The following is a 23,950-nucleotide window of genomic DNA, read 5'->3' on the forward strand; positions in this document are numbered from 1 at the left end:
TTCCAGCCCTCTCCATGCAGCTGTATCTTTATTTTACTTCAAGAAAGCTGAGATCACAGGAACCTCCAGAGATTGATAAAGCAACAGAAGAGGGAGGTATGCTTAGCCTTCAGAGACTTAAATTGTACTAAATCCAATGTCACACAGAGAAGGAAGCAATTCTCTATTTTACTATGTCACCAAAAATTAAGACCAAAAAAAACACACAGAACTGCCAATTGTGTTAAATCCATAATTTAAAGCATTTTAATAAAAACAAAGCAAGATGCATTTCATAATCCATCCACTAGCACAATGTATAAAATCTATGAAACAACTTTAATATTAGTCACAAAAACCAACATGTTGTATAAAAATAGCTGTACGCACACTGCTAAAAGATAATGTAAAACTGCTCTGAATAGGCCATGCAAAGACATTCAGCCTTGACCTTTCAGTTTCCAAGCACTCATTGGATCTGCTACTTTATTCCTTCTCCTTCTGCTTGGGAGGGTTTTGTGCTGGCATTCAGGGGCCTCCTCCTCTCCCTCTCCCCCTGTACACAATGCCCTTGCAAAGGGTTCCAGAAATGGCTGGCAAGTTAAGGTGCATCATGTTGGGCATCTTAGTGGCCCAATTTTCACAGCTTACGTTTCAGAAAGTGCTCAATATCTGTGTCCTTCCCCAGGGACACCTCACCTTGGTCACTCAAAGTCTTCAGCTTTTCAGCCAGTACCCTTCCAAATTACTCCTGACCCCTTGTGCAGCACAGCAGTAAAACTGGAAGGAAGACTCTACACACCCAGCCCGAGATCACTGCAGGAGCAGAATGTAACAGCTGCAGCACCATTTTTGTACAGATGTACCCCTGCGTTTGATAATCCTGAATCATTCACACATCAAAGCTCACTGAAGCCTGTCCATTCACATTAAGAACTCCAGGTAACACACACAAAAGGAGCTGGAGAAACATGAGGTTACAGAAAAGAAGATGTAACTGAGGGTAGCAGTGATATAAAAAAAAACAAACAGATACTAAATATAACCTGTTATATAAACAATCTGTTATGCTGTGGTTATCTGACTTAACAGTGTAACTGCCAGAGAAGGGGACATACTGGACACCAAGACCAAACCCAATTACAAAAAGAGATGATGTATTTTAGTTAAGAACAAAACGATGTCAGATAAAGAAATAACATTTCCAGCTTTCATCCCACATGCTGACAACAAACTATCAACAGGGTAAAAAAGCAACCCAGCCCTTCTCATCTCCACAAGCCTGAGCGATCCCTGTGCCTTTACCCCATACAGTTTAAGCCCAATGAAGGTAACGGGGACAGAGATCCACCCAGTCATTATCTTCGCTTCCTGAGTCTACAGAAAGAGAAGGGCACTGTTGGTTGAGAACAGTCCCTGCTGCTGACACAAGCAGCAGCACCTTGCAAGATGTGCCGCCAAGGAGAGCAGCCATAGGCAGGGAGAGCCTTGATGCTCTGCCAGGCAAAGCAAGAAAGTAGGTTTCCTTGTTTTCAAGCTCACATTTTAAAGCATGCTCTTCTAAGAGGAAAATAAGGAAAGCTTAGTGATTTATCACCTCAGATAATTCAGCAGCAAACCCATCTTCCCCAGTTTAAAAACATCAGTTAAATTATCTTAATGCACCAAAATCTGACAGGCAAAAAACATTCCCATAAAAAGCTGTCCCCTTAAAGTTACAAGTAGCATCACAAGAGCAAGCTTCTAATCAAAGTGTCAGAAGCAGAGAAGCTTTTATCAGCGCTGAAAATCCAAATAAGAACATAGGCTGATCTTGCCAATCCATAGCAGGGAAGAAGTTTAAAAGGCTTTATGGGGAACTGGCTGGAAGTCAGTGTTTTTGGTGGCATGCGTCATTGCTCTGCGCTTGGCCAGGCGGGACTTGGACGGAGGTGAAAGCTTCATGGAACACACAGCATGGGCAACGCTCTCCTGCTCTGCGCTGAGTTCATTCTCATGCTGAGACAACTGCCGGTTGAGGGCTATGGCCTCAGCAGCAAAAAGTGTCAGGTCTTTCGTGCTACTGTTCCTTTTAAGGGAAAAGGAGAAAGTGGTTAAAGCCCACACAGGGTCACTTCAGCTGGTTACCCTCACAGCAGAGCATTTACATCCACAGTTTTATCTCTGATATCAAAACATCAACACAGCAGCCAAAATGACCGGTTAATATTTGCATCTCTGCACTGTGAGAACAAGCAATACATAACAAAAACATGCTGGGAATTTGGAAACAGCCACATTTCTAGTCCTCATTCTGCCAAGGGCTTCCCATGTCAATCCAAGAAGCCACCTGAGATAGAACGCTCAATTTCTGCACGTTATAAAAGGATGGGCATACAGGGCAATACCGTTGCCCGTCTTCAGAGAACTTGCAATCCCACTGTAATTGCACATCTGGCTTAAGGAAATGCATTTCTGATGGGAAGAACCACCTGGAATCACCAGTGGCAGATACAGAAACAGAAATGTGTGACTCAGGCTCTCTGGCATACAGAATCTGCCATCAAATCACTTTAAATGAGGCTTGCCCTGCTCACAGTTACATTCATATAGTGATTACCACCAACTACACAGAAGTCATATCCAAGTCCCTGTTCACCCATCAGAACGTAGCCCCTTTGGATAATGTGTGCCTTCATGCCTTTTTTTTTCCCCCTCCTGGGCAGCAAACTGCCAAAACCATCATTATTGCCTGTCTAAGATTAGCACAGCACCACAGGAATCTTCTGCATTGCCTCTCCCACAACCAAGCAAGATTAGACCATAAAGAAAAATCAGAGCTTTAATATTTCTGATATTCTTAAAATTAGTGCTGCACATTTATGAAGTTCCTTTCTCAAGCAGGGATCTTACCCCCTGATTTGTCACCTCCTTGTCATCTCTCCCTATTCTTTCAGTAATGATTCTTGGCCAAGTTTACAGACATATAAAAAAAATATTACCTTTGAAGAACTTGAGGGGTAGGTAATCCCCTTTCAGGAGCCTGCTAGAAGAAGCAGTTAAGAAGAATTAGTTATGTACGAGCAGCTGGAAACTCTTTTTCCAAGAGAGTGATAAAAACCAGGGGACTCCCCCAAATCTTTACAACTAATGGATATTGCATATAAACTAATTCACTGTGGGTTTACAATTCACATTTCATAATCAGCCTCCCCTCACAAGAAGACACCACAGTTTGCAGGTATCAGACTAAAGCTTTGGAAGCTCTCTAGAGGTTCTATCCCTTCTTTCCTGAACTGGGAACTAAAGCAAAAGAGAACACTGCTGTTCTTTTTAAAACCGTATCTACCAGCAGCCTGCTTTACTGTACTGAAGAGTAACATCATAATTAGTGTACTGCAGTGCTTGGTATCCACAAAAAAGCCATTTAAAATGCATAAGGCAATAATTAAAAAACAAAACAAAACAGCAACACATTTAAGGTTGACAGATTCATCTAAATATTTATCACACAGAGCTCCAGAAAGAATAAAGCCACTGTGTATTGTTTAATTAATCAAGAGCACTAAAACACATAATGACTCTATTAAAAGTTCAGAGACGGTGAACAACTTGTTTGTCATTCTGCAAGACAAGCCTTAAAATAAAAAAATAACTATATATAAGGGGGATACATACTCCTTGAACCCACGGATGCTGCAAAACTTGAGCGGCACTAAGTCGTTCTTTGGCATCGCGAACCAGCAACTTTGAGATGAGATCTTTGGCCTCAGAGGATATATGGGACCAGTCCTTGTCAGGAAATTCATACTTGCCCTCCTGAATGCTCTCAAAAAGCTTGTTCTAGTAAAAGAAAATAGAGTGCAACCAGAAGACTTCTCAGGTGGGAATCTTCTCACTAAGTTTTATCTACCTAATGTGGTGAACTGAACCAGCCAGTCTCTTATGGAGTCAATTGAAAGCAGGCTCCAGTGTGTTGCAGCACATCCTTTGATGGACATGATACACAGTCTGCTGAAAACACCTCTCAACCCCCTTGTAACAGTGCAAACAGTGTATTCAGGTTTTAGAAATAATCAGTTCAGGCCCTCCGTGGAAACTCTCCTGGGGCTCAATCTTTATATGAGGAATTATGGCGACTGCCATAAACCAGATTGAGAATTACAGAATACAGGAGGACAGTGGGGTGGGGGAGAGGACATTACGTTCCAAGACCTTACATCAGGAGGAGAAAGAGGCAGCTGCCAAAACTTACTTTAGAAAGGGATATCATCACTCAACTTCTATATTACCACCCTCACTTCTTAGTGGCAGTTTATCCTCCCAAATAACTGGTTGGGTTACAGTCACAACTCTTCCCTGCTGGCATTATGGCCAAGTCTTACACCCTAAGTTTATGGGGCACTCTCTCACATATACTTAGCGCATGTGCATTCACCTGGCAAACTCTGCAGACTTCTCCTCTGTCCCAGCCACAGTCCGTGCCACAGTTGCCCACAAAAGGGGGGTAACCACTGAGCATGATGTACAGAATCACTCCCAGGCTCCAAAGATCACATCGCTTATCATAGAACGTGGCCTCCTCCATGAAGACTTCAACCACTTCAGGTGCCATGTATTCTGCAGACCCACACTAGGAAACCAAATTCAAGCAAGTTATCAAAAGGTGGGTCAAATCAAAACAAAACTCATGTTTGTCATTCTCCTCTCTTTATAGCAGGCAGCTTGGTCTAAAAGCAGAATAAGGCATCAGGGACTATTGAAGTTTACTGCTGGCTTTCACTGCAAGTCCCATTTTGTTAAATCAAATTACAACTGCTCCCCGCATCCCTCAAAGGTTAAATGGAATTGCCAAGAGCTTTGAAACATTTTGTGAGCATACAGCACAGGAAAAAATTAACACGTTTCAGGAGTAAGGACTACAGAGACCTTATAGAGACGTAATAGTTCCTACTGTTCTTTAGCAGAATCATAAGCTGATAATTTAATATGAATCTATGGTCATTTATACAGAGTCCAAATACTAATTTATGTATTTCAGGTTTTTAATTCTTACCCATTAGTTATCAGGCTTTTCAGAAAGTAAACAAGGGAGGCGATTTCTGTAACATATTCTTGCAAACCTGACAGATTTTCCTTTCACAGTAATAAGAAAAGCATAGCATTGTAGTTTTTCAAACTAATGTGTATTATAAAGCCTGATTACAGAGCTTGCATTCCCCTTAGCTCATAGGTGTTAGCTACAGAACCCAAACAAGGAGAAACGAACACAAAACTAAGGTTCAAACTCAGTTCATAAGCACACAAAAAACCTCCATTAAAGCTTTGATGGACCAAGATGAACAGGATCAAAGTGTTACTTCCTAGCCAAAAGGAAACTTAACACGGTGAGCTCCTGTGCTTTTGTATATTTGTGCTATGACTGGGAAACCAAGACAGTATTTTTCACCTTAAATGAACTATCCACCACTGGATGTAGGTGGCAGTAAGCCCTTTGGAAGCTCTCCTCTGGAGACAAGAAAATTTGTTCTATGGCAGAAGAGAAAAAGCATGAAGCCACACTAGGTCTCTTACCGGCGTTGTCAATTCAGGAGTAGTTATTGGAGTACATGCACTGTTCAGCTTCACCCCACTACCAAGGTCAAAGTCACATATTTTTACTGGTGATACCTAAAAATAAGGGCAAAACAGTAAGGGGTCCAGAAGCCTGGGGTTAATGCAATATATACGCACTCAGCCCCGTGTGGAAAGCCCCAGGACAGAGCACAAGTTGTTCTAGCAGCAGGATTAGTGAAACCCAGTCTCTTACAGCTACATTCCACTCCTTGCATTTGCCCCCTCTGCCCCAGTTGCTCCCACACCGCCAGCATCGACCCTATTCCATGATTCTTTTACTTGGCCAGGCAAGTGACAGTATGAATGGGGGCAGTTTGGGCACATATAACGTGACCAGCTGCCTTGTAAACATTGCTTGTCCATTTGAGTATTACTGTCTCAGAAGAAATGAAGTGCTAAGTTGTAATTGCCATGCCCCCTCTAAGAACAGCTGGCTTCTTATCTCCTAGCCAGATGCTCACATTTTTGCAGCTCAAATTTAGTCTCAGGCTTCAGTCCTGTTACATTTACTTGAAGTTCACTAATGGGTTCAAAAGTTTTCAAGAAGAGGAGAGGAAACAGAGACTTTCTGGAAAGCAAGCTAAAAAATACACTTCAGAAGGTTAAGAGAGCAGAGCAGCACCTTTTCTGGAGATTCACACAGGATGTTTTCAGGCTTCAGGTCCCTGTGAGCAATACCTATACAAGAGTACAAATGTTCATTAAAGAAGATACTCTCCTGGTTAATTTCTCATCATTTCACTTTATTAGAAGAATACCCTAATAGAGAATTCTCTAATAGAGAAACATTCTAGGCCTGAGTTTGCTATATACACACACCCCCCATTAATGATACTGCAAGTAATTTAATTGCAAAGTGTATTTGTTAAAAGTCACCATGCATCCTGCTGTACTTTTATCATCCTTTAATGTACATGACAGTCAGCCAAGCAAGTAACTGAAATTGCTAACACTTTGCACACTAACAATTTGGAACATTTTGCCTTAGTCCAACTTAATTATGTTAATTAAAAGCAGCTTATTAAGATGATTGACCTGTGTACACAGTTTACCTGTGTACGCAGTTAACTCAAAACATTTTTGTGCCTTCTACAATAAGGTCCTTCTTTACAAATGGATCAGCTGGTGGTTTGCTAAAGTCCTACCAGCACAGACAATATTTGAAACACTCTCCCCAGTAAAACCCCTGAATTCCCAAGTGAAAATATCTCCCTTTAACAGGGAGGTACATACTCACTGCTGAAGCAAAGGAAAATTTAAATGGTTTAGTCAGAGATGCAGGAAAAAAGCTAAAGGAGAACAACCCAAGGACTTTTTCATTCATTCAACTGCTATAAGAACAGGCTAATCCATCGGGGAGAGCACAAATGTGTGCAATTCACAGGCAAAGGTGGTTCTGCATTGTCAAAGCAGTTCTTCAAATGTCTAAACACAATTTCCAGAAGTTCTCCAGTTTTGATCAAACTTAAAGGGAAGGCAGAAAATTGGAAGCAAAGAAATCAAATCAAGTGAGCATCTTGGCTGTAATTTAACTGCACTCATGCCTTGCTTTAAAAAAATTACACTCCAAGCACACTTGATACTACTTCAGAGTACGAAAAAGAAAATACCCCACCAAATCCTAGGTATGGAAGTTCCCAATGCCTTTTCTTCAGCATGCTCCACAAGACATGATTTAAAATACATTAAAAGCACAGCATAACACCAATCTGAAGGAATCAGAGCTTTCATAAAGATGCAGTTGGCACTGCTTATGTGTGGAAGATGGCACAATGAATCCATCAAAATGGCCTGTGCTGACATTTAAAGGAAGGCTGAAAAAACTCCCAACAGCTGGCTTGGCTTTCAGTGTGAAACCCAACAGCACTTTTTTGTATTATTGCTTGAATTCAAATGTCTGATTGTGTAACATTTTATTTTGCAGTTGAACACAGAATTAAGAAGACAACTGCCTTTAAACACTCCTCCAGTGGATTATCAGCAATAAAGCACAGATATCCCAAGTGGGTGTAAGGCAGTATTATCATCCAGCTGAGTTTTAAATTACTCCTGGCAAAAGAATTAGCTGCCCTTATTCAATTTTTCCTTTTAAGCATCTAGCTATAGCAGTTCACTATTAAGCTGTGCAATAAAAATGCTTTAATTTCCTGTTTACTTTAGTGTTCTGTATGCTACTTACTAATTATTTTAATGTCACATGGAAGAACCATAAAGAGAATAATAAAATGGAAGGGGATGTTGTAGCCAATTCTGCAAGCCCTAGCCCCACCATATCAATTCACAGCAAACAGCAAGAAAGTGGATTGCTGCTCTAAAGCCATTTTAATGACTCACTCTGCTCGTTTGGGAAAAGGGGAATTAAATCTAAAAGCTGAGAGAGAACTACAGGAAGATATTAACCGAGTCCATGTTAAACTCCCTTGAATAGTGTTCCTAGACTTCTGGCTGTTAAGAAACCTACTATAGCATTAACACAAAAAAATAATTTCTCTACATGTTCAGCCTAAGCTTTCTGTTCCTTATTTGCCTCGTATCTCAAAGTCAAAATCTTCTAAACTCAGGTATTCAAAGACTACATTCTCTTCAGATTTGAGTTATCACATAGACAGGCTATGAAGATTACAACAAAAACTTAATTCAAATTAAGTTTGTTTCCACATTCAAATCAACTTCTCCTAACATGGTCACAACATGTGACAAGATCCATACACCACAGGTTTACCACTTTATTCCCTATGCATTACTATACTTTTTAAGAGATTCAACCTATTGAGGTACCAATGCTGTGATTCTAACTCAAGCATATGAGCCATCCTGTGACATGTAAGTAAAGCCTACAATTAAACATTTATTGAACTGGGGCCAGTATTAAGCAACTCGGACATCAAATGTAGATCTGCTGAGACCCACTTGGCCAAAATAAATGGAGCAAAAAATTAATCATAATAAATAACCAATAAAAATAGCCTCCAATTAAATGTCATTCTATTCAGAGGTAGTCTGAATAGAATGGACTGGAGCTGCTTAATTTATGCAAGACCAGATAATTATGACCCAGGAAAGATTTTGAAGGCATCTATCACATTCAATATGAATATATACTCTGGGGTGACCATAACACACACAGGAATTTGATTCTAAAAGGCTAGTTGGATAATACTTACGTATGCTAACAGCACAGAATAATCCATTTGAAATAAATTTCCTCAATTCATATCAGAGACAATAAAGATTTCTTCCAGGATTGCAATTAAATGAACTGAGCCTTTCCCATACATCCCTGCTTAGGTAAGATGTTGTCTATAATAAATGCAATGTATTTCATCAGTTCTCAAAGAATTTTGAAATGAAACAAAAGTACTCCTAAGCAGATAAAGCAGCAGGAGAATATTTTAACATAAATGGCCTCTCTATAAACAGAACTGCTTTTAAATCTGAGCAAGTCCAAATGAAATGAGGGCACCTTCAAACAAGGACTACGGTTCACTTCTAGGTCTCCCAACCCAACAGCGGGGGTCTAAATGTGGAGACCAAAAGCTACTATAGGCAAAGGCATCTCGTAACCAGCAGAAATTCTGGGTAAATACAGAAAAACATCTCTGTAGACCTGAAAGAGGGGAACATTAAAAAGAATATTTAGCTCCCTTTTGAATAACCTTTATACGGCAGCTTAGGTAACAAGAGCAAGCAAACAGGTTCAACCCTAATATTCATTTTCCCTGGTTGCCAGTTTAACTTTTCTTCTTCAAAAGGTTATACCATCTTAACACAGCTGATGACTTAAACTAACACATTATGAAAACAGTACTATAGAGGAAAACAGCATAAGTCATCTGGCATTGCTGTAAATAGAAATGTTAGCCAAGGCTGACTACTTACAAACAAAATGTGCTCCATCACCTAAATGTACAATATCAACTAGTAAAGACGGATACAGCTTTCTCTTACCTTTTGTATGAAGAAAATCCAGAGCAGAGGCAATGTCTCTCACCACTTTGCTAGCTTCTCGTTCATTGAAGTGCTTCCGCTTTTGAATATGGGCCAGAATTGAACCTGCCAGAGTAAGAGGTGAAAGGGAAAACCATAGCATGAATGCTGCCTGGGCTGAGAAAAGCCTCTGTCAAGTACAAGGACAAAAACACATCACTACTAGTCTGACACAAGGCGAGAACGGATTTCAGCATGAGCTGGGCCAGAAGTAATTTAGAGAAGTTATTTGTAACAATCACTCTGTCCTAGTATGTTTATGTGGCAGGAACTGAAATGTCACAATCCTATGTTTTTATATGAAAAGAGCCTCAGAAAATAATGACGAACTAGTACCAAATATCATGAATTCATAACCTCATTTCTCATATTTTGTAACAGCCTTTCACAGCAGACAACTTCTGTAGACCAAACAGGAAAATGACTAAGAGAAAGGTACAGCTTCAATACTTCAGCACGCCAGGACATAATTTTCAAACACTGCAGCCCTCTAGTTTAAGCAGAGCATGAAAGGCACTCACTTTTTACTGCCTCAGCAAGACTGGTCTGTTTTCCACACACTGTAAGCAGTAGAGACTTGCTAACAGTACTAGTAACAAACATCAGCAAAGGATGTATATAGCACTTCAGCCAAACCCCATGCCGCAGGTGACCATGCTCAAATTAGCTCTCCTCATTTTGTGTAATGTGACAATTTAAGCCTTGTGTATGTGGATTTTCTCTCAACATCAGCAAAATTAAAACACATCCTACTTTTAAATACACATTAAAATTCCCGCTGACATCAAGGTCAGGTTTGGACACTGACTTAATGCAAAATTTGCCTGGGACAGGACCTCTCTGACAAAAGACCTCTCAAATATAAAGACTATAGGTTGCAGGCAGAGCTCCACTGGTATCCCCTTTAACAAAGGATAAAGGGAGGTTCAATTCCTTAATTTAAACTGAATTCCATCAATCTTCTCAAAATCTTTAATTGGGCTTTTTTAAGACATTTTTAATGTAGTCCACAGGGATCCAGGCCCACTGAACAGCTTTACTACAGCCTTCCATTTTCTTACTCAGAGAGGTATATTTATAAAAGCAATCAAGCTGAGAAATTTACGAAGTAGCTGCCATCTGTTATTAGCCCCCAACACAGTAAACATTTATATCTTGGGTGATTTAATTTTTATTCTTCAGCTCTAGATGTGGAAGGAAACATCTCATTCTCTATTGCGGTAATTCTTTTTCTTAAACCATCAATGCTGCTGCCACTCCTCCACAGCAAGGATTTAGAGAGGAAACAGTTAAGAGTCAAAAAGAAGAAAGATGGACAAAAGACTCTTCAGATATGCTTTGATATGACAAAAGCTTCTTCAGATACACAGAGATATGCTGTGTCAGGCAGATGGAGGATGGCCACTTTGGATCAGGTTATCAGATTCAAATACAGGTTTCCCTTGACAAATAACACTGTCTGGTTTGCTACAGATTTCTTAAGGGCACAGAGTTCAAAGGGTTTTCCTGGTATAGTTGTTCTTTACACCTTTAGAAAATAATAACAGTTCTTGAATGTTTCTATATTGCTGTGGAAAAGGCCCCAGGCTTTGCAGGAAACAATACTGAGCCATCTGAAGTGCTTATTTCACTCAGCAGGTTTATTTCAGATTGTCCTTCTAAATAGAGCTAAAGTTCCAAACTCAGATAAAAACTGTATCATTAACAATGAAAACATACTCTACAGACTTTATATTCAACCCACAGAGGAATCCCACAAAGAGAAAGAAAAGCAGGGCACTCCTGCCACAGTTGTTACCATCACTTCAGTATTCATCAGAGAGAAAGCATCATGTAGCACCTCCCAAAATGCATTTCAGAGGGAAAAAAGGGAGAAAAGGATTCTTTTATCATGCAAGTTCAATATAATAAGCTGGATTTTAATGCTTTCAATTAAAAATGCTGTCAGGCAAGAATATTAAAAGGGCTTCTGCATATCATGGTAAACTGAACACAGCTGAAACAGCAGTACAGCTCCTTCAGTTACTCAGCTACAGGAAAGCAAAGCTGAAAATGGAAAGCCCAAGTTATGTCCCAGCATTGTAGGTAACATCAGTCTCTGAGACTGGAGTTATTAAAGTAAAGCTTCCATTGAAGGTTAATGTTCTCATTCTTGCCAGCCAGGCTGCTTACATCTGAATCTGTAGTGCATCAGAAGCTGGTCTGACCCCTAATTCTCATTATCTTTTTCTTCAAACCCACATACTTCACATTTCAAATACTGAAATGTTTCAAAGAGAAAACTAGCCTCAGATCTAGCTGACCACTGTAAAAACAGTAGCTATGAGAGAGAAGAAGGTGTAGCATTATTACCCTTCCAGCAGCAGCACAGGTACCCTGACAATGACAGTCTCACAGTCAAAGAGGAGGGTTAACTAATAGAAGAATGTGGAGATGGGAAAACAGACAAATGCAGATTCATCCCAATCGAGCCCTGCTATACCTAATTTGACAGAGAAGTCTGTGCATTAAGAGGAACAGTGTTAGAGAAAACCACAATGAAATGATGCAGTAAATTTAAGGGAAGGTAAACCAAAGCTTTTACTCAAGAAAACCATACCCTTCTCTTTTTAAAGAGTTCTGCATCTATACTGAAAGAATTTACATTTCCTGTTCACACTGTTTGCCACTGAAAACCTTCTTGAGCAGTGACAATAGATGATGTTCCATGGACAGACTATATTCCTTCAGAAACTCAGGGTTTTTTTGAAAGGTGTCCACACTTTTAACTCACAGTTTTGCACAGCCACGCAATTAATGGATACTGTAATCATACTCAATGCAGTCAAATGTGAGAAAATCCACAAAGTGCTTCTGGAATGAGAAGTAGCCTTCTTATTGCTCAGGTGACTGTTAAATGCTGAAGACCAGTGACTACACATGCTGACTGGACTGGCCCTCAAACAGCAACAAGCAGACTGCTTTACAATTACAGCAACGTAAGGCAGAAGCAAGATGTTGTTCAAACCAGCTCTCCTTGAATTACAGGAAGCAAAGCCAATCCTACATTAAGGGAAAATACTACAAAGTATATAGATGCCGGACTAAGATCATGCATAGTAACTGACATACTGCATGTCTCCCCTTGTCTGAAGGTACACTGACCTAGTAACTACATTCCAAAGCTTCAACTTTAGTAATGCTGACATTTCCATTGCTTAGCTGCAGAAATGGATTGCAGATGTATGACCAGACCCATCAATATTCAAGAATAACCCCACTTCAAGCTTTGTATATTAATTCCTCTACTTCCTTTTTGTCTTAATTATCAGGTATTTGTAACAAGTTCTTCATTTTCTACTTTAAAACACTGAGACAAACAGGACCAAGATGACTGACCAAGATAACAAGGTAATTCCATGAACGAAAGCACAGTTACTGCACAGTACCTCCTCGCAGCTTCTCGAAGACAAGGTAGTATCTTGTATCATCTTCAAAAAACTCTATTAACTCCAAAATGTTCCTTTAAAAGACAAAAGAAACCAAAGGGGAAATGGGAGAAACAGGCACAGACTGTAAACAGAGCAGTAGTTTCAGCATGGGTAATTAGGAAGTGGCAGAAGTAACCAAACTAAAAGCTCAAATTAAAGAAGTTGCTTTGGTTGCCTATGGCATTAAAACCACATTTCCAAGTCACACTGAAACTGAAGCACGGGAAGCAGGCCAAACACCAAAATCAGGGTTGTGAGAGACTTCTGCTACTTCTCAATTGACAGGAAAATAACCGGTAATAGGTTGTATTTAATAATTTAGAACACTGCATTTGTGCTGAAGGCAAGAACATAAAAATAATTAAACTGGCACTCTTTTTCTCTCTGGAAATCACAAGGCAAAACACATAGGGCTCAAAAGGAGACAGGCATCTGTCAGCATGATATTAAATCCAGCACTGTAGTTACGATTTGCAGGCTATCTCGCTCCTGTTTAGCTAGTGTACAGACTATGCAGCACAACACAAACACCCCATGTTGCTTTGAGAACGACAAAAGCGTACGACAGATTCTTCTATACTTAATGGCACACACAAAATCCAAATTCTGTGTGTAGTCATAAGAGCTTGAGCTTTTCCATCAGTTACGTAACTGGATGACCATATGCTCTTAACCACAAACAGAACAAAGATATAATAAGCTTCTCTATAGCACAACTCAAACCCATGAGTATGGTAAACAAGTTTGTTTTTAAATTATCTTTAGGTATTGTACTAAAATTTCTTTAAGGAAGGCTCGATATAAACTGCACAACTGAGTACAGATAACAGCTGCTGTATACATTCCAGACTATCAGAGGCATCTAAAGGAGTAGCTGAAACTCATCACAGAGGCATCACTGCCACTGGCTGGGCAGCCTTTGCCTCCTCTTCAGGCACAAGTGGCAGATTTAAAGTTGCTTCATCCTGTGACTATGTGAAGCCAGCACACATCCAAATGAAAGCTAAATTAGCTTTTGGCTGATCTAAGAGTTCCAGTGCAAAAGCAGGAAGGCTGACACAAAGAGGACAAACCACACATTAGGGAAATGAATGGCAAGACTGTTCCTTTCAACAGCAGCTGGTATCGGGTCAGCTTTTACTGATGGTGAAATCACTGGGGTGGGTGTCAAAATGTTAATTCCTCATTTGGCCAAGAGCCATGCATTGCTGAAGTACATTCAGGCTACAGTGACCTGGTTGCTATCCGAGTTATGTGAATTTTAATTTATAAATATCTCCCTAAATTTCACAGGTAAGAGAAGTGGAAATTCTTATTTTGAATAGGTCAAGCCTAAATTTCAATTGGTTTTGAGGGGACTATTGCAAAGCAACTAACCTAGTCACATATAAGAGGCTTGAAAGCTTGCAAAAACATTCAAGAAACTTCGAACATAGAAACCTGCACAAGACTCTGTACTTACTTGTTCCCCTGACACTGGTACAGCGTTTCTATTTCACGGAAAACCCGACTCCGACTATGCCCCGCATCTTTTTCAATGATCTGTGGAAAGAGTTACAGCTCAGGTTTGAAAATTCACTGCAGAAACTGTGCATGGCTGTGGAATACGGTAACTGATGTAAGGCCTGAATCTCAGGTACGCCCACCAGAGAAAAAACACTCCGCCTTTGATTAATTTCTTATCTGTCATTTATTTACAGTGTCAGCATAGCTCTGGAGGGCATTCGAAGGACAAGAGAAATGAGGACAGGAAGAGAAGTAAGGAACTAAATCCACATGTTACACAGTCAACTGACTAGTTACCACAAGGTTTTTCTTGCATCACTTTAAATCTGCAGTGTGCAGAAAAGAATATCCGTTTGAGTCCAAACAAAATCAAATTTAAGTCGCATCAGACACTGAACAGCCAAAAATAAGAGATTTGTCATTATAGGCATTTAAGTAATAAGTACCAAATTCACCACAAAATGAGTTTGTTCCATAGTGCAAACTTCATGGAGACCCAATAGTAGGATTTAACATGTTAAAGAAAACATACATTCAATCTCTGTACTGCCATCAGAAGTCACCTTCTTTCACATACTCCTCTGAAAGAGCCTAAAAGAATACAAGGGCTTTCTACAGAGGATGCGACTGAACAATTACTACGTGACATGAAAGCTCATGATATTACCACAAATGCTACCACCACTTATACCCAGTATCGGTTTCTCATCTTTACAGCCAGAGTTCTGCGGTACAGAAGAGGCAACCATGCACCAATACTACACGAGACTTGGTATCTGATCCTGTCTAGTTCATAATAGAGTGGTTTATTTGTTCCAACTTCAACAATTCTACAAAGTGCACACAAAACTATAGCACCTGCAGGACTAGATTCTTAATGGGGCTTAAAATTTGCGGCATGGTTCTGGAAAAGAATCAAGCATAAAGCTTGTATTTGTAATTAAATGGGGGACACAAAATAACTACCAATCTGCTGATAGGCCCTAACACTTAATATAGTGGCATTAATGAAGATTCACCTTTATCAAAAAATAAGAGACGGCTTTACATTAACTAACAGCAATAACTGATGCTCTCTGAATTCAGAGCAGCATTCTCAAAAGCTTGCATTATTTGGTAGGCCATGCTAGACAATGGCTCTCCCCCTTCCTTCATAAGGAGAGATAAAAACTTGTTGGACTACAGTCAAATCAGGACATGAGAGGAAAACTTGCCCTGAGATCCATCCATCACATAGTCATTTGCTGTTTGTGAATTCCATCCATGGTTGATATTACCAGTACACTCTGGAAGCACCATACTTAAGATGACAAAAACTTAATTGTTCTAAAGCAGGCTCATTTAAATCATCAAAATATTCTGCTATTACCCACTCTATTACACGTTTTCACTGAGATATTAGGAGGAAGAAGATATATTGCCCATGAAGTGATGCTGCTTTTATTCTATACTTACTTTTACTGCATATTCTTTCCCAGTTTGGAGGCTGACAGCACCCTGAACTTTGGCATATGCTCCCTCACCAAGCAGCTCTGCAGTCAGCTTGTACAAGTCTGGCAAAGAAATCCAACAGAAAGGACACATTAGCCACAGCATTTCAGTGAGTAACACCAAGACAAGCTATTTATCTGATGAGCATCCCTCATATGACAGCAACTGAAAAAATTGCCTTGGTAATGAAGATAGAAAATAGATTTATGAAGTATTAAAGTAGATGTGCCAACCTTAATTATGCCTCATTTTTCACTTCCCCCCTTCAAATTCCTGAAAGATTTAAAGGAGACTTCATTCCAGCATCAAAATTACAAATCTGTTCATACAAGAAACATTTTATATCTCGGCAATTGCTAGGACCTCATCCACTTTCCCTGTCATGTAGAACTCAGAACCATTTTTTTCAGATTGAAAACATATCACTCCTTGATCAGAAAATGCCTACTAAGTATTCAGATTGGAGGGCTTAAATCTAAAAGACTGCTACCACCTTGATTTGCAATTTACCTTATAATGTTTCTTGCCCGCTAAGAAGTTTTATGCTCATCAGCTTTATCACACTGAACTCTTTTTATCTACAATGCTTCACAGAATGAAGACCAAAATATAGAGGATAAGAAAAACACAAACATCAACTTATTATAATATTTGCCAAAAGCAATGTTAAGAAAACCGAGAACAACAGAGGGAAACAGACCATTAAAATTAAAAGCTTAGAAGTTGCCACCAACCTTCAAACTTCCCAGGGACGTGATCTGTGGCTCTGGTTCTTTTTTTCTTTTTCCTTTTCCCATTGTCTGCTATGGGGAGAGGCTGACTGCTGACCATTTCTGTGTGGCAGAACATAAAGGTGCCTTTAACACACAATCAATTATTTACTTTAGGAGAAAACGAACATGCTCTTCTGTGCCTATGTTTTTAAGCTATCCAAAAGATTCTCTGTTTATCTTCATCACAGGCTGCCATATCAGAGGAAACCTAAAAAGACAATTTGGGCTCTAATTAACAGCTCTGGGAAGGTCTGATAAACAAATGTAAAAATAGAAGGAATAACTACACTGAATCCTCCTCTCATAGCGCAGTAAGGCAAAGCATGGGAATAACTTTGTCAACAAGCACCATCAGCTACCCACAACATAACACGTGCTCTGCTGTAAGACAGGATTTACAGCCCTCACAAGGGTGTTATTCTTTGAGTTATTCTAATGGTTTACAAGTAGATGTTTTTTTTCCAAGATAGCTTAAGGAAATTAATTTCCAAGACAGGAGGAAGGTGTGGGGAAGTTTCAAATAACCTGAAGAAACAAAGCAGCCGCAGGAGTGAATAGGTCAAAGGAGCAATCTAGGTCAGTTTATGCTGCTAAAAGGCCAGAAAAAAGTTTCTCACATAAACATGATGTGCCTTTCTAAACCACAGATCAGTGGATAACTTATGCTCCAAAACAAGCAGTGGTTACAGCATTTAGGTATTTTTTTCCTGCACCACTACCTGCAGATATTACAAGAGCTAAGGCAGAGATAACAATTCACTGATGCAAGATAATAGGGAAGGAAAAGAAAGAACACCCACATATTCTTATGGAAAGCCTGAATAACATTGCCATACACTTTCTCTGCCAGAGGTTGCTTCATACAGCTAACCTATCTCCAAAAAGGCTAAACAGTTCCACTCCATACTCACATGAGCCCTTCACACCATCAGTCATAGCCTATCAAATTGGCCTTAACAGTTAAAAATCATGGCTCACAGTCTTTTAAGGCAGTAGCAAAGCACTGCTAAGACATTTTACAACCAGGATTTCTAAGAAAATTTGCAATTAAAGGCCCTGTACTACAGAAAAAAAACCTAGAAACAGCCTCATTATGAACACTAGTCATGAAAGAAGAGCAAGACCTAAAAACAACAACAAAAAGTATTCTGGCAATCCTCCTCTAACAGAGAGCCTTCTTAAGCAGTGGGTTTTCTGCCTTGTGCTCTTTCTAAAGTACTCTTAACACACAGGAAAGGTTCAGAGGCAGAAAATATTACCCAACAGCCTACCAATATATGATATATTTTTCTTTGCTTCATTCTATTTTCCTTGCCAGTATTTGTCAGTAAAGGCTATTATGACTGTCACTTAGAACTTGTACCTTGCCTAAAAATTTAAGACAAGTGCTATTTTGAAGCCCTCTTTCTTTAACTGAAACATTTAAACATGTTCATTTTAAGCCTCAAGACAATAGTAAATCCTCATTTCCAAGTCTTAAGCAGAATGTGTTAAGAAATCATCAGAATGGATGACATATGCGAGTTCTTAAATACAGTGAGATATGAAAGCATACATTTTACCAACTTCTGAACAGCTTCCTTTTAACTCAAACTGACATACATACAGTTTTGAATTTTAACATAAAGAAAAGGCTTGCCTTTGACAGCAAGTTCCAGCTCTCCCTGATTTCAATTCAGCCTACATTAGAAGTTATTCAGAATTGGGATCTAAATGACGCATACGAAGCTGCTCAGAGGTAGACCTGGTCCGCTTGAAAGTGGTGCTTGATTTCCAGAAAGCACCAAGTCATTTTAATGACCTGACCTTCTGCAAGTCAACAAGTCATATGTAGACAAGTTCTATTCCATTTCAACCATTACATGGTTTCAGAGCTTGTAATAGACTAAAACTTAGCAAAAAGACAGGAGATGAATCCTGCATCTTAGTACAGCTGACATATTTCTTCACAACCCTCCCCTGCACTCTGCCACTTGGCTATGATATTTACCATCTGGTGTTTAGTAACTCACTGCATTACTTCAATTCCCTTTAGTCTGACTCAGTTCCTAAATTGCAGAGAACTGCTTCCCTGAAACCAGGAAGTTCACTGGTCATGTATACAAAAAACAAGTTACTGAAAAGCTGATGTCTTCAAACTATAGTCTTGACCAAATTTGTTATCAGACAGGCATGAAATGTTTGCTATGTTAGATTCTTATTACCCTTCTGGTCTGCTATTTCACATCATGGTGTAGTTTGCTTTTGTCAACACAGCTTTGCCTTTAAAGGTATTACAGCTTCATTCTCGTTATTCATTTTGTTATACTGAACGTAAGTAACAGCTGGTATGACAAAAAAAAAAGCCTTTAACTTAGTCAAATGCTTTAGAGGTTTCTCCAGGTTTCAAATAAATGCTTGTTTCTGTGAGCATACACCAGAAAGTTTCTGATGACACTGAAAGACAGTGTGCCTCAACCATCCCAGCAATGCTGAGGTGTTTTTACATACCGCAGGACTACCTTTGGTGACAAGGACACTGTGGGCCCTGAGGAAGCTCCCCCTGTCAGACAGAAAGCTCAGAAACTGGATGAGCTGCTTTGGAGGGAAACGGCCCACAGACACATCAGGCCCAAGATGAATGTCTAACTGTTGTCATGTTAAGGTCATTTTACAACATGACCCAAAGCATTGAACGCCTGCTTCCACCAAACCAACTTTTCCACCCACTTTATAATGTATTCTGGCTGGGTGCAGGGAGGGGGGCGTAGAAGACTGCTTGATGTTCAGAGCAGACTAGCCAAAACTTTGATAAAAAGCACTTCTTACATCCCACTTGTCCATAACACTCAGACTGTTCTCCAAGAACTCCTGTCTGACCAGCAGTCTGATAAAAGCTGAAGAAACAGGGAACAGTTAAAATTCTGATCTGTCCTCCTCCTCCAGTCAGATTAGGATTCTTGCTAACAGGATAATGTAACCCAGCCAAATCCATACTGCAACAAAAAAGAGAGCAAGTTTCTGTCTTTGCTGCAGTTTTGTTGAAGTCCTGTATTTTATTATCATCATCATAATTCAGTGTTAAGGCAGTATTTAACATAGGTATTATTCAGAGCCTATCTGAGAATGTACAGTTACAGCCCTTCCCTTTTGTTATTGTGGTCTCTACACCTACCTTCAAAAGGACGACAAAAACACTTATCATAAAGAAGACCTGCAAACAATACCAAGTAAAGAAGGAACAATTACCACAAGTTTCACTTCATCCAGATCTTAAATGACCTTTCATCTTGCTTCCTAACACTTCATAAACAAACATGCCAAAATCCAAACTTGCCTCTAATTCTAATCCACTCCCCAAAGGAAGGAAGGGTATATTTAGAAAACAAGCACATATATATACAAGCACACATATATTTAGAAAACAAGCACAAGTACAGGAAGCACTTGGAGAACACAGATGCTTTTTCTATTGAGAAGATACCTTGTTTGGGTGTTTGAATTCAATAGAAGAAGGCAGTTTAAGAAGAAAGCGTGGACACTCCCACCTCCTTCCAAACTGGGTCTTGCTTAAGCCGCAGCTGAAAAGAAACACAATCACATTCACATTCAGAAATCACATAAATATTATCACAGACATTTGGGTAGCGCTCAGAGTCTCAAGAGATTGTAAGAACCAGTTTTGCAGGGCTTCATGTGAGCACACAGCAAGAGTGCACCCCTGCATTAAAGACTTAGTAACTCTAAAGTACAAAATGAAAACCAGTGTTATTTCCAGCCCTTGCATCATTTCAACTGAAGAGCAAATCCCCTCCTTACAGTCCTGCAAAAACAATGGAGGGATTTAAGGTGTTCATTAGCTCTTGTTGTTATGCCGCTGGAGAACCATAACTAGTTTAGATACGAAATACAGAATTACTGCTAACAAACAAGACTTATCATACTCCTAACCTATATCAACTCTCTGCCAAGACAGAGCACCACAGCTAGGGCCATAACAGCATCAAGTTAAAGCATGTCTTGAAGTTGGTCTCAAGGCAGCCAAACAGCCTCCAACACCAGGAGCATAAGAAAGCATTTTTCACAGCTGAAAAGCTTCTCCTGAGAACAGGTACCACAAGTACTGAATTCACTCCTAGCAATCAGCAAATGAGGCAGCGATGTTCAGGTAATACCGTATGAAGGAAAGAGAAATCAGGAGCCTCAAATAAAGCTTTTTGCAGATTCACAGAGGATAGCCACAACACAGAATTAAATAGACTAAACAAATCAAAGTTGATGTGCTATCACAGGATGTTTTCAGACCACTGAGGTGGTACCTAAGCAGCTGCAGTAACAAAACTGTTACTGTTCCACAGATGCTGCAAAAGCAAAGGCTTTTTATTCTGAATAAAAGACCACTGAGATCCCTGATGAGGCTTCTGTAATTGAGACTTAAAAACACTATTTTGACTATCTGAACAACAGGCACACCAGTCAGCACCTTCTGAATAGCATCCAACTTCCCTGTTGATTTATTCTTCTTTTCAAAGCCATTGTTCACTTCTTCAGCCACAGATTCAACGGAATAGTTAGGCATGAGTAAGCCCCTTGATTCCACAGGCATGACATACCTGTGACTCTCAGACTTCAAACATAAAAGTGTGTGTTCAAAACTCAAAAAAAAAAATAAGTTAAGCCACTTTAAAGTTTCAGACATCCAGAGTTTTAGACATAGAAACAAAATGGAAACAGATTTCAGGCTGAGGGTCCTCCCAGCTCAGTTGCGCACATGGTCCCTGGACACTCCCTTCTCCAGCAACACTTTGATACCTTTACATGTGGCTCATAATGACATCCGACTCACTCAGCAGGTGCCTATTCTGCCGAAATCTACTAGTTGGCAGGAAGCTCAGAAAAATAAAAGTTATCTTTATGAAGAAACTACATAATGATTAATTGTGCTGGTAGCACTACACATGAAGCGGAACACAACTTGAAGAAGACACATACCCAGTCCTCTAGAACAGCCCTGTGTCAAATCCAGAGGCAGATTATTTTAATACTTACTCTGTATTGAATTAACTAAAAACTTGAATTTCAAACTGTAAGAAGTGAGTATTCTTACAGGTCATTAATCTTTACAGTAGTTTGCCATAATTCACTCTTAGCTGCCAGAGCTACTTTCTTACCCCACCTACACAAAAGCTTCTAGTATAATTTAATTAATTAATCTGAATTATCCATGCAGGAAGAGTAACTTAAAAGCATTCCAACATTTTCCCAATAAGATACAGGAGCATTAATATTTTAAAGTGAACACCTCGAGAGTCCACAGGAAGCCCAAGCAATCCGATTTCATGAAAGAGCAAGTCTGAGAAAAATTACCAATTCTGCCTTATCGCTGTAACACCCACAGAGTTTAACAGCTGACACCATCCTTCTCAAATCCTTCGGTCTGCAGAAAAGGTTACAGCAACCTTTTTCTTTACTTCTACAATTGTCTTTCTGATTCTCTCCTGTCACACTTTTAGAAGACCAGTCACCTTATATTCTGTGTACACAAGCTGCAGAGTCTAACTTCTCATGCTCTCTCTCAGCTATCCACTTCCTTTGCAAACTAAGCATGGGGCTTCTGAGGTTCTGAGTCAAACCTTCCAGCAATGGGTGGATCTCACCTTGCAGGACAGCACATAAAGTTATTTCAAACAGATTCCTCCCACTCCAATTTATTTCTTCACCATGATTACTACTGGAGAGGCAGGGAGAAGCTTAATGGAGAGGAGAGCACACAGCATTCCTTTCCCTCTCCTGTTGGGAGAAAACACACTATTTTAGCACACATGCTGTAGACATGAGATCTTCTGCTGAGGTCTGGCTGTGTCTGCATAGACACACATGAATTTCTCAAAAAGCATCAGCTATCATGACAGCAAAAGAACTGTTACCATCGCCACTGGAAAGTCAAAAGAAAATAAGGCAAGTGTGCTGACCCTGCTATGAGTTAACAAGTAAGGATAACAAATGAAACTGAAGGTAGCTTAAAAACAGTGTAATCTCTTTAATTTCTTGTTCTAGGACAACATGCCTCTGAGCTACACAGATGAGAGGTCATAATAGGGTGTATTTCATGGGGCTGACAAATAAATGCCAATGGTAAGCCTTGTCAGGAACAGCATGGCATACACACCGGATATAACCGTGAAGACCATCTTTCCTCCTTCCACATACAACAATACAGCCAAACAAGATACTGAGTGCTCCTGACCACTGACAGACAATTCATATTTAAGAATTTCCAAAGTGCAGTAGGAACTCAGCTGCAAAATTACTTTAAACTCCAGATCACACATATGCTAAATGAAAAAAGTCCTTACAATAGTACTTTGACTCAACCACTCAAAGCCTCTCTAACCCTTGGAGCTCATTTAAATTCAGGAGATACAGAAGGCAAGCAAGTTCTGAAGGCCACTTACTGAACAGTAAGTGGCTTACTCTCTTCTATATTTTATGGCATCAACAACTCTCAGAAGACTGCCTCTGAGTCACCAGTTAGTTCCCTTAACCCCACTCAGCTCCCTCGCTAGTTTTCAAGGCTAAACCAAACACTTCTTAGAAGACAACTTTTAATTTTATACAGATACAAGATAAGCATTTCCTGTTCTTACTCCACACCCCACAAATGATCAGATTATCACACTTGTCACTGGAAAAAAAAAAAAAAGCTACACAGCATACTCCCATATTAGCAAGCAGCCTTGTCTGGAGAGGTTCGTCTACCTAAATGTGTTTTTAAGTCTGAAGAAAGATATTTCTTCCTTTTCCCTCCTCTGTACTTCCAAATCTATCTGAAACTGAAATTTCAACTCTAGTTTTAATGAATAGTCATTAAAAGCCACTGCAGTTTCACAACTGATGTCACATAAAACTTGTATCAGTGTTATAACATTTGTTACCAGGAGGGTACAGGAAGATGAGAGGAAATTCCTCACAACAGTAAATATCTTCTTTGAAAGCATTAGGGTGCACTGATACAGCAACCATACCACAAAATAATGGGACAGAATGGGTTAGGTCGGAAAAGACTGCCAGTATCATCATCAAGAAACCTTCAAGTGTCCAAGGCACCCAAACCCACCTTACCTGGAGGGCTGCCAATACCAAAACCTTTAGAACTGCAGTGGAAGAAGT

At 39.7% G+C, this 23,950-nt stretch overlaps 1 protein-coding gene across 4 annotated transcripts; it reads right to left on the reverse strand.

The window, feature by feature from the left end:
* Positions 1–218: 218 nt before the first annotated feature.
* Positions 219–23,950, reverse strand: MKNK1 (MAPK interacting serine/threonine kinase 1). 4 transcript variants are annotated; one of them, XM_057430710.1, is made up of 13 exons: positions 23,927–23,950; positions 20,265–20,361; positions 16,763–16,861; positions 15,993–16,090; positions 14,494–14,573; positions 12,990–13,063; positions 9,523–9,627; positions 6,197–6,252; positions 5,533–5,628; positions 4,397–4,591; positions 3,637–3,801; positions 2,961–3,004; positions 219–2,047 (listed from the first exon to the last, which is right to left on the reverse strand). In XM_057430710.1, the coding sequence occupies exons 3-13, from the start codon at positions 16,857–16,859 to the stop codon at positions 1,819–1,821; spliced, it is 1,239 nt and encodes a 412-aa protein (XP_057286693.1). In that variant the 5' UTR covers positions 16,860–16,861; positions 20,265–20,361; positions 23,927–23,950; the 3' UTR covers positions 219–1,818. The 4 variants fall into 4 exon arrangements, with proteins under 4 accessions (XP_057286693.1, XP_057286694.1, XP_057286695.1 ...); XM_057430711.1 differs by lacking the exon at positions 20,265–20,361 and having other exon boundaries at positions 23,927–23,944; XM_057430712.1 differs by lacking the exon at positions 23,927–23,950 and having other exon boundaries at positions 2,961–3,001.

The sequence above is a fragment of the Pezoporus wallicus genome, unplaced genomic scaffold (assembly GCF_028554395.1).
Source record: "Pezoporus wallicus isolate ANWC-B61680 ecotype Strahan unplaced genomic scaffold, APGP_CSIRO_Pwel_v1 contig_10084, whole genome shotgun sequence".
Taxonomy (NCBI): Eukaryota; Metazoa; Chordata; class Aves; order Psittaciformes; family Psittacidae; genus Pezoporus; species Pezoporus wallicus.

Excerpts from the sequence above, each read along its gene's own strand:
- MKNK1 (XM_057430709.1), bottom strand. The coding sequence starts at position 16,877 with ATGTTCTGCCACACAGAAATGGTCAGCAGTCAGCCTCTCCCCATAGCA. Across the intron at positions 6,253-9,522 it reads GGATTTTCTTCATACAAAAG|GTATTGCTCACAGGGACCTG; the intron begins GTAAGAGAAAGC and ends ACTCTTGTATAG. Across the intron at positions 3,005-3,636 it reads AGCATCCGTGGGTTCAAGGA|CAGGCTCCTGAAAGGGGATT; the intron begins GTATGTATCCCC and ends TGCTTCTTCTAG.